This window comes from Delphinus delphis, chromosome X (genome assembly GCF_949987515.2).
Source record: "Delphinus delphis chromosome X, mDelDel1.2, whole genome shotgun sequence".
NCBI classification, from domain to species: Eukaryota; Metazoa; Chordata; class Mammalia; order Artiodactyla; family Delphinidae; genus Delphinus; species Delphinus delphis.
The window spans coordinates 78,215,132-78,225,792 of NC_082704.1; the positions used below are offsets into that span (position 1 = coordinate 78,215,132).

The 10,661-nt window shown below is 40.7% G+C and overlaps 1 protein-coding gene across 1 annotated transcript; it reads left to right on the top strand.

Moving 5' to 3' along the window:
- Nucleotides 1–711: 711 nt before the first annotated feature.
- Nucleotides 712–5,719, top strand: LOC132417997 (zinc finger X-linked protein ZXDB-like). The gene has a single exon (XM_060001892.1). The coding sequence runs from the start codon at nt 725–727 to the stop codon at nt 3,296–3,298; it is 2,574 nt and encodes an 857-aa protein (XP_059857875.1). The 5' UTR covers nt 712–724; the 3' UTR covers nt 3,299–5,719.
- The last annotated feature ends 4,942 nt before the right edge of the window (nt 5,720–10,661 follow it).

Consider the following 10,661-nt stretch of genomic DNA (forward strand, 5'->3'; position numbering starts at 1 on the left):
TTGTTTCATCCTCCAGGCTTTGCATTTCTAGGCTGAACAGTGCTAATCTGCTTCGGCCCCACCTCTTACTCAATCTAGTCTCTGCACCAGCAGGACAAAAAATTTAACTATGCGACAAATTTTCCTAAAGACATTGCTCAAGACAGTTCTGGATATGGAAGCTTTCCAGGAAATTTTTTTAAAAGACAACCTTTTCAGTAGGAATTGGTGGCACTATGGTTGTTTAATCTTGACACATAGCGTATTCTCTCAGGAATTTTCTGTCATCCATTAATCCAGCCATCCATCCAGTAAACAATGTTTAATACAGGATAAGTGCTAACCACCATGTTTAGCACTGGGAGGGGCTGGGGGTGTGTTTATTTTGGTACATAAATCGGTAGTGAGGTACCGATTTATGTTGCATTTAGCAGATAGATAGCTAAGGTATTCATTCCAGCACCATTTCCCCTGTATCTGGGAAGACCTCCTTGATTTCCTACTAATATTAACTGTGGAACTTATTTATGTATACGAGCCTCTGCCCCTGGGCTTTCTATTCTGTTCTAGACACCCAGTACCAGAATATTTAAATCACGGTGGCGTTAAACACGCTTTTATATCTGATAGGGCCAGTTTCTGCGCATTGCACATTTTTTTTTTTTTTCCTTTCAGGAACGTGTTTGGGCCCGCGGCAGGGGGCGGGGTCGCACCTCCTCCGCGATTCTGGTTCCAGCGGAGCCTCATGGACGCGGAGATGGAAATCCCGAGGCTGCTCCCGGCTCGCGGGTCGCGACAGGGCGGCGGCGCTGGCAGCCCCGGGGGCGGCGGCCGGATCCACGGAGGTCCTGACCCGCGGGCCGGCCAGGCCCCCGCGCGCCGCCTCCTGCTGCTCCGGGGCCCCCAAGATGGCGGGCCCGGGCGGCAGCGTGAGGTGGCCCGCGCGGCCTCCCCGGGCCCGGGCCCTAGCCCGTTGGTGCCGACGCCCGATCACGCTGGCGGCGGCGGCGGCGGCGGCGGCGGCGGCGGCGGCGGCGGCGGCGGCGGCGGCGGCGGCGGCGGCGGCGGCGGCGGCGGCGGCGGCGGCGGCGGCGGCGGCGGCGGCGGCGGCGGCGGCGGCGGCGGCGGCGGCGGCGGCGGCGGCGATGATGGCGATGACTTCTTCTTCGTGCTGCTGGACCCGGTGGGTGGAGACGTAGATTCCACGGGCGCCAGCCAGGCCGCAGGGCCCCTATGGAGGGAGGAGGCTGGGCTGGGCCCACGGTTCCATGGGCACGAAAGCGGCGCGAACCCCGAGGGCCGCCCTGCGCTGGGCCCCAGCTCCCTGTCCGCTATCCGCGCCCCAGTCCCGGCCCTGGCCCCGATTCCCGCCCCAGTCCTGGGCCCCGCCGCGGCCTTCGCGGGCACCGTCACCATTCACAAACAAAACCTGCTGTTGCGCTTCGAGAACGGCTTCCTCACCCTGGCCACGCCCCCGCCGCCAGCCTGGGCGCCTGGGGTCGCCCCTGCCCCGCAGCCCGGGGGTCTGATCGCCCCGCAAGCGGGGATCCCGCACGCCGCGCAGCCTGGGGACTGTCCCGAGCTGCTGCCCGACCTCCTGCTGGCCGAGCGGGCCGAACCCGCGCCCGCCCCAGCGCCCGAGGAGGAGGCGGAGGGCCCGGTTGCTGCTGAGAGTCCCCGCGGGCCGCTAGGCCCGGGCCAGGGCGTGGTGCTGTACCTGTGTCCTGAGGCGCAGTGCGGACAAACCTTTGCCAAGAAGCACCAACTGAAGGTGCACCTGCTGACGCACAGCAGCAGCCAGGGCCAGCGGCCCTTCAAGTGCCCCCTGGGCGGTTGCGGCTGGACCTTCACCACCTCGTACAAGCTCAAGAGGCACCTGCAGTCACACGACAAACTGAGGCCCTTTGGCTGCCCGGCAGAGGGCTGTGGCAAGAGCTTCACCACGGTGTATAACCTCAAAGCACACATGAAGGGCCATGAGCAGGAGAACTCATTCAAATGCGAGGTGTGTGAGGAGACCTTCCCCACGCAGGCCAAACTCAGCGCCCACCAGCGCAGCCACTTCGAGCCTGAGAGACCCTACCAGTGCGCATTTTCGGGCTGCAAGAAGACGTTTATCACAGTGAGTGCCCTGTTTTCCCATAACCGCGCCCACTTCAGGGAACAGGAACTCTTTTCCTGCTCCTTTCCTGGCTGCAGCAAACAGTACGACAAGGCTTGTAGGTTGAAAATTCACCTTCGGAGCCACACTGGTGAGAGACCTTTCCTTTGTGACTTTGAGGGCTGTGGCTGGAACTTCACCAGCATGTCCAAACTCCTTAGGCACAAAAGGAAGCACGACGATGACCGGAGGTTCATGTGTCCTGTAGAAGGCTGTGGGAAATCTTTCACGAGGGCCGAACATCTGAAAGGCCACAGCATAACCCACCTGGGCACAAAGCCTTTTGTGTGCCCCGTGGAAGGCTGCTGTGCCAGGTTCTCTGCTCGCAGTAGTCTCTACATTCACTCCAAGAAACACTTGCAGGATGTGGACACTTGGAAAAGCCGATGCCCAGTCTCCACTTGTAATAAACTCTTCACATCCAAGCACAGCATGAAGACCCACATGGCCAAAAGGCACAACCTGCGCCAGGATCTCTTAGCTCAGCTAGGAGCTGCAAATTCTCTTACGCCCAGCAGTGAACTTACCAGCCAAGGGCAGAATGACCTCGGTGATGCAGAGCTTGTGTCTCTCTTCTCTGATGTGCCCAGTAATAGTTCTGCTGCAGTATTGGACACCACATTGGTGAACTCTGGGATCTTGACTATTGATGTGGCTTCTGTGAACTCAACTCTGGCAGGGAACCTCCCTGTTAATAATAATAATAATTCCTTAGGGCAGGCGGTGGACCCTCAGACCTTGATGGCCACCAGTGACCTTCCTCAAAGTCTGGATACCTCACTCTTCTTTGGAACGACAGCCGCTGGTTTTCAGCAGAGTCCCTTAGATACGGATGATGTCTCAAGTCTAAGTGTGGGGCCTTCAGGATCTCTGAGCTCTTTGACTATGAAAACCTCGAGTCAAGAGCCCCAAGCTTTGACCCCCAGCAGTAAGCTAACAGTAGACACAGATGCTCTGACTCCTTCGAGCACCCTTTGTGAAAACAGTGTCTCAGAACTACTGCCGCCAACCAAAACGGAATGGAACGTACATCCTGATTCTGACTTCTTTGGACAGGAGGAAGAAACCCAGTTTGCATTCTCCAATCCAGCAGGAAACCATGGGTCTCAGAAAGAAACAGATCTTATCACAGTGACTGGCAGCTCATTTTTGGTATGAACTAAACTCTATCCATTCCTTGCCACATGGCTTACTTTTATTGATGACACTCAATTTTAAGAGTATTCTGGACTAAATGTTTAAATGCAGTCATTTCTTATAGGTTTGAAAAAGAACAGAGCCCTGGGCTACAAGTTTGGAGGTTTAAATTCTGATCTTGAGTCTGGAACTGACAGATTGTGTGACCCTGAACAAGTCACTTATCCTATCTGAGCCTTATTTATAAAATGAGTGGTTTGAATAGATTGTTTCTAAGGTCATTCCAGCTCTATTTTCATCATTTTGTGCTCTTCCTTGAAAATTTTAAGACCTTTTAAAATGATTAACAATTGCATGTGCTCCTAATGTAATGAAAAATGCATTGAGAGTTAATGATATGAGAAGATGTAACTGGTGTTTAACTTTAAAAATTTAATGAAAATTTTACACAGTGCTAAAATATTTCTAAAATCTTGTGGTGAGCTTAAAAAAGAAGAAAGCTGAAAATCTGGGTTGGTTCTTTTTACCTGTTTATCTTTGTAGCCTCTTTTTTTTTTTTTTTTTTTTTTGATGGAAGGCTGTGTTGGGGAAAGTCCCAGTAATTTGATGAGACTCAGGCTCAGAAATACTGACTTTGTGGTGTTGAATAAGTGGCCTTATTAAGTCATTTCCTCTCACTAACCCTCAGTTCCCTAGGTGTAAAGCTGTTATTTTAATTTACACATACCTGATGCATTGTAGACTTCTTGTATCCTAGTAGTTAGGTATGGAGAGAAAAATGTTTTGTACTTTGGCTGTTTTAGTGAATTTTTACACCTTTCCTGTCCCTCTTATTCCCTTCCTCAAAGAAATTAGCATAATTTAACACCATGCTCATGTGCAGGCACTAATGCTTTATGCAGGTTAAGAAACAGAAAAGGGAATCTCTTTCTTCCACAGATTAAGGATTTTTCTCCACACTATTCTGTGACTTTGCCAACTTGGCCAGTGTCTTTACTCTTGCATTCAAAGCCATCCTATAGAGTGACCGGAGAGCCTGTGGTTCCAAGGAAATCTGGGAATAGGCCAGAGTAAGGTTTTTCTCCCCTCTGTGCCCTGGAGAGCTCATTGTTTGCCTTCTCCCAGAGTTGGAATGAGAGTTTTACTTTGCATTTTGAGTAAATATTGTCTGTCTTACTTGAGTATAGCATTTTACAGTTTATGTAGCACTTTCACAACTGTTATATTTGATCTTCACAATATTTTAAGATAGTTATGGCAAAATTTCAACTATAAGACATATTAAAATTTACCTAACTCTTGCTTAGGAACTCTTGTGTGTGTGTGTGTGTGTGTGTATGCACATCAACTTTCATTCTACTCTTCTGAGTTTCATGATGACTTTTGTTTATAACCACTTGTTCCATTCCACATTAACATATGTCTCTTACCTTCTGCCAGCTCTGCTCCCTCTCCAACTTATTCTCTAGCGTGTCCATTCCATTCCTTGCCATGATCTCTCTTTTTTTTTTTAATTAGGTAAGCCTTTTTCATGGTCACCATCTCTCAGCCATTCAGGACATGGCCCATTTTTCAGTCCCAATATTTACTGCAAGTCTGAGTGTGCATTAAGAAATTATTTTCTGGATTTAGAGGTCAGTGTGTTTATATATGAATCAAATAATAATGGAAATGTTTTATATAAGGTTTTATGAGACATGTAGTTCTTCTATTCTTCTAAAATTTTTAACGTAGTTCAGCTGGCAAACACTATTAGTTGCTGTGAAATATTCTAATCCAGTACTGTTTGTATGTACATTTGTCGATAACAATCATAGCACTTTGGCAGTGCACTTTATAATTTGCCATTTTGAAATGCATCTGTACTGTCTAATTTTTAAATTGGTTGTACTCATTCAGTGAAAAAGCAAAAAGTATACATAAATTTGAAATCCAAAGAAATGGTCAGAGTGTGATTTTTTGTAACCATTTAACAGTTCTCCCTCAGCATTTTGGAAGGATTTTTAAGCCCATTTTAGAAATGTGTTGTCATTAGTTAAGTCCTCTTAAATAAGTTATTCTTCTTTTCCTACAGATAGGAATGCAGAAATCCCAGGTGAACATGTAGGTCTTAAACATCTGTTAATATATATAACCATAAAAATATTTAAAAATCCTGTCATTTTGTTTCTTCAATCCCTCATTAAAAACAATCATAAAATATGCTTTTGTTCTATTCTGTGGAATTGTCAAAGGAAAGATTTTACTTTTCTTGAAGATAAAAATCTTGTAATTATTTATGGGCCCACATGGTTTCTTTCAGTCAATTTGTTCAAAAGATTTCCCATTCAATACCATTTTTCCAACATGATGGTGAAAATAGCATGAAATTACAGTCAAAAGTATCAGTACAAACATAATGGTTACATTTTTGTTAGTGTTGGCATAAATTTGCCATTTAAAAAAATGGGGTATGGTTTAATGTTATCTCACTTGCTTTTTGTGCTTCTTCAGTCCTTGGTTTATTAAAATTTTGCCAATTGAAAACACAGTAACAAAATACTTTGCAGGAAGGTTTGCATCCATGGGACTCTTGAACATATTCATCATGAGTTAAAATACCTTTATTTTGACATTTTTACCCTGGTCTCATTATAGTATTACATAATTGAAAGGCTTGAGTAGTAGAAGTGAAACTTGATAGAATATGAGGGTCATTTTTCTCTGGATTAAATACTTCATATTCCCATCCAGCAAAAATGAGAGAAGGGTATTTATGACTATTCCTTGATTCCAGATAAAGCATTGATTAATTGCCTGTTTGGGAATATCCATAATCCCTTAGTAATTACTGATATCAAACAGATCCATTTGATGATTCGGTAATAATAAAACCTAATTTAGATGCAGCTCATTCAAAATATTGATAATAGTGATAATTGAAATATAAGGCTGAGCTGAAATTTATGTAATTTATGTTTTTGAACAAAAGATTTGTTTAGCAATTTTTTAGAAAGTGAAATGTGTTTTGCACATTTAGAGAACAGGTTATCAAGCACTTTGTCAGACCACAACTATATATTAAAAGCAAAGCACTCATTACAAATGAATTTTTTATATTTTTCAAATCTGATTTGATTTGGTAACCATTTTTAAGCTAGGGACCTCATTGTATATTCTGAGTTAATTTACTGACTATATACAAAAATACAAGGTAGAAGAGTACTAGGGATGTAGATAAGAGGTATAAAATGTGAGCTACTTCTTAATTTTGGAGAGGACATAGGAATTAAATATTTCACATCTAAACAATATCAGCAAGCATGTTTTCAGACACTAACTTAATGGCTTGGAGGGAAAGGAGGGGCAGTAACTATGCTTTAATGGATGGTTAGATTTAGTTACATAGATAAGAGAATAGGTGAATTCCAGCCAGGAAAAAAAAAGCACAAGGAAAGAATTTGAAATGGAATTGGCCACACAACACGGAAAGACAACCTAGCTCAAATGCAGGACGCCTGTTTGATAAGTGCTAAGTGTTAGGCTTAGACTGCCAATATGGAGCCAATCTGAAGAGTTAAGAAAACCAGTCACAGTGGATAGGAGTTTATTCTGGACATGGTTAAGAGTCAGTGAAGATATTTAAGAAGAGAAGTCAAATGATGAATATATAGAAAGTTTAATATAGTAGACATGTACAATGTGAATTTGATGAGGAGAGATGATGGGAAAATCATTTAGGAGTCTATTGTAATAATTTCAGGGTTCTGTGATGAAGGTTTGGACTGGGGTTGTGGCAGAAAAGGACAGATTGGAGATGTCTCTAAATTGGAGAAACAAATATAACTTGGTGACTGACTGAATATATGAAACATTTATGAGAAAAAGGAAGATCAGAAATGACTCTAAAATTTTTTTTGTTGAAACTAAAAATTACATTTCTTTAACATGAACAATACGTTGAGTATTGAAGTCTTTTCAGGAATATATATTGAAAGATAATTAGTTCAGGCCATGTTTAATTTATTGGGAAGTGATAAATCAGTTATCCCTGAATAAACTATACATATTGTGGATTATACACACCACTAGACAGTGAGTGCCATTTCATCTCCCTTGGCTCCCTCATGTATTCTCAGATTTATATTCAATGTTTGTATTCTTGTTTGCCTTTGAGTACTTACAGGCCTCTTCAACCTCATACAATATCCTCCCAGAATACACTGCATCAAAATGAGCTATGTCACCTTTGTCTGACAGTTCTTTCTTACTACTACTCTCTTCCCTACTATGGATATTCAACGGATGTTTTATGTGGTACTTAGTAATATAATAAATCATTTCTCCAGAATTTGGGGGATGCTGCTTAGTCATTAATTTCAATAGTTCCTCAATATAAACTGCAAAATTGAATTTTACCTGTATTTTTCTCAGATTGGAAGTGATAGGGCTAGAATCGTCCAAAAATAACTTCCATGTGATCCTTGGGTCTCCTTACTCATAATCCCCTCTGTGACTAACTAATGTGGTGTGGGAACTCAGTCACAGGGATCACATCCTCTCTTATTTACATACCCTAGCATATTTTCTCCTTTTTCTTGTTACTCTTACCACTAATGGTGATAACTCAGGAGGAATGGAGTCCAAAGAAAGAGTGAGAGAGTAAATAAGTAGCATAAATAACTATCTAACAATTACATTTTGTTTGATGGTGAATTTTGCTGTCCTGCATTGTCAACAGAAGGCTTCATCTCATTCTAATTTTCTGCTGACATTTATGGACCTGAAAAACACTTGGCCTACAGAAAACAATTCATCATTTTAAACAAAGCCAGACAATGATTCTTAACACTAATAAAGTGTGAATCCCTTAGGAATATCTCGTATTGTTATCAGCTTATTAAGAAGCTGGTAATTATTGAGTGCCTACTCTGTGTGAGATACTATAAGGTTTAAAACAAAAGCATATTTTATCAATTCATTCAAACAAACATTTTTGAGCACATATTTGACAATTTCTGTTGTTATGCTCACAAACATTATTATCCAGACAGAGAAAGAAAATCTCAAGCAATGAAAAATAATATATAATCAAGTTCTAAATGGTTACATTTTGGAATAATAAAGGATTAAATATTAGCTGTCATTCTTAGAGTATGGACTAAAAATCGTGATAAGGAAAAATTCAATGCACAGATTATCAAAAGTATTTCCAAAAATTCTAAGAATCTAAAATTTAATCTGGCATACAGCAGTTAGATTAAACTATCCTAAATTAAAACTTAAACAAAAATTTGAGTGATAGCTTAAATAATTATAACAAAATTCTTTGGTAAATAACTTTTAAATTATGCTTTATTTTTATTTATTCTAAATTGGAATCCTGGATGTAGTGTTATACATGAAAGTGATCATATAAAACAAATATGTTATTTTGAAAGAGAAAACTATAGAATATAAATAAATGGTGTTAAGATAAATAAAATTTCCTTTCCTTATATTACACATAATGGCAAATTTTAATTTTCTGAAATAAAAAACAAGGACTTTAATTTGAATGTAACTATTTCATATAGGTACACTAGTTGAAAAGAAGAGTATATAAATTTCATGTGATATTTAGGACTGAGAACTGGAATTTAGCATGGTGAACCCTGAGAATTCACCAATTATGTGGTGAGGGCCAGATTAGTCATCAAACAAGAATTTAAGATTATGAATAAAATATAAGTAGCTTAACATATTTGGAAAGGGGAACAAAGTCCACCATAGCAAAATAAAACTCTCTTTAGTGACAAGCAACACTACATTTCCACAATGCAAAGCAATTACAAATGGTAGCAAAAACAAAGGTATTTCAACTCTAGGCATTCTCACTTTGGAATGAAGCCAAGAAATTATTAATCTTTATCAGGACCTACTTCCCTTTCCTGTTTACACAATACAATGGAGGGATATAACTGCAGTATGAGACTACATTACACTGGATGTGGAAGAAGGAAGCTGGTCACATATCTGTTTGTGGGGAAATTAGCCAAAACAGAGAGCTGAAGTGGAAATTCCTCAGGCAATGACTCAGTGAATAGAGCAGCAGTTCATTCCAGGCTAGTTCCAATTTTAGAATGTGTGCTTCTGGACAGATATTTTTTTCCTCCTGATTCATGTTGGTATTAATTAATTAATGCCAAACATAGCACTTGGTGTTTCTAAATAAATGCAACATTTTTGCCCCTTAAAGTCACCTTACGTTCCTGTGCTTCTTAGAGCTAAATTTTTTTTGTTAATTATCAATAATATCAATAAGAAGTGTCGTCAGAGGCCATGACATACTAATAGAAAAAATGTCATATATTTATTATTTTTGCCTCACTTTCCAAAATGTTGATTAAGTAAAGCTTATTTTTCTATTTTTTTTCTTTGAAGATTCACTTTCCCATGGGTATGTCATTGTTTATGTACTTAGAAAGCAATAAGACTTGGGAGCATTGTTAAATAAGTGTTTGCAATTATAACCTTAGTAATTTGACTACCTTGAAAATTGGAGAAGCCTAGGCTAGATGTACTACTTTCCTAAATAACAGAGAGGGCTTATGGAAAGGAATGAAGGACAAATTCATTGAGAAAAAAGAGATTCATTTCTGTTATTAAATCAGACTTTGTATTTATCAATCTTACTGATTAATCTTGTACATTTTACAGCATATTATAGTCTGCTTTTAGAAGACTCCATATACAGCACTGAGTCTTTCTTTAGATGAGACCTTAAAAAATTGATTTGTTTTATATTTAATTTTTATCGAATTATATTTGACATAACAATATAATGTCGGTTTCAGGTGTATGGCATAGTGATTTGATACTTTTATACATTATGAAATGATTACCACAATAAGTCTAGTTATCATCTGTCACCATACAAAGTTGTTACAATATTATTGACCATATTCACTATGCTGTGCATTACATCCCCGTGACTTATAGCTGGAAGTTTGTACCTCTTAATCCCCTTCACCCGTTTCACCTGTTCCCCCACCTGCCTCCCCTCTGGCAACTACCAGTTTGTTTTCTGGATCTATAGTAGACATTGGATAGTCCTTTTCACTACTAAATCTATGTACCAAATCTACTGAATATTGTAAAGACTTGCTGCATAGGATCTTGTTTGCAAAGTGATTCTGGTTGTCCTTCACCTTAGATTATTTTGGGGCAAAAAATTCCTCAAAGATAAAATGTTACCTGGACTTGCAAAAATTGTTAAGGATTCTTCCCCAAAACAGAAATGAAAATAAAATTTAAACAACAAAAAAAGAAGATAAGTTTTCTCTATAGCCAAGTGTTTTGGCTTTTCCTAAGTGTCTCTGGTCTACAACATCTGTATAAAAGCACAATGGCGATTTAAAAACAC

Bases quoted from the DNA above. Each gene is read 5' to 3' on its own strand.
- LOC132417997 (XM_060001892.1), top strand. From the start codon at position 725: ATGGACGCGGAGATGGAAATCCCGAGGCTGCTCCCGGCTCGCGGGTCG.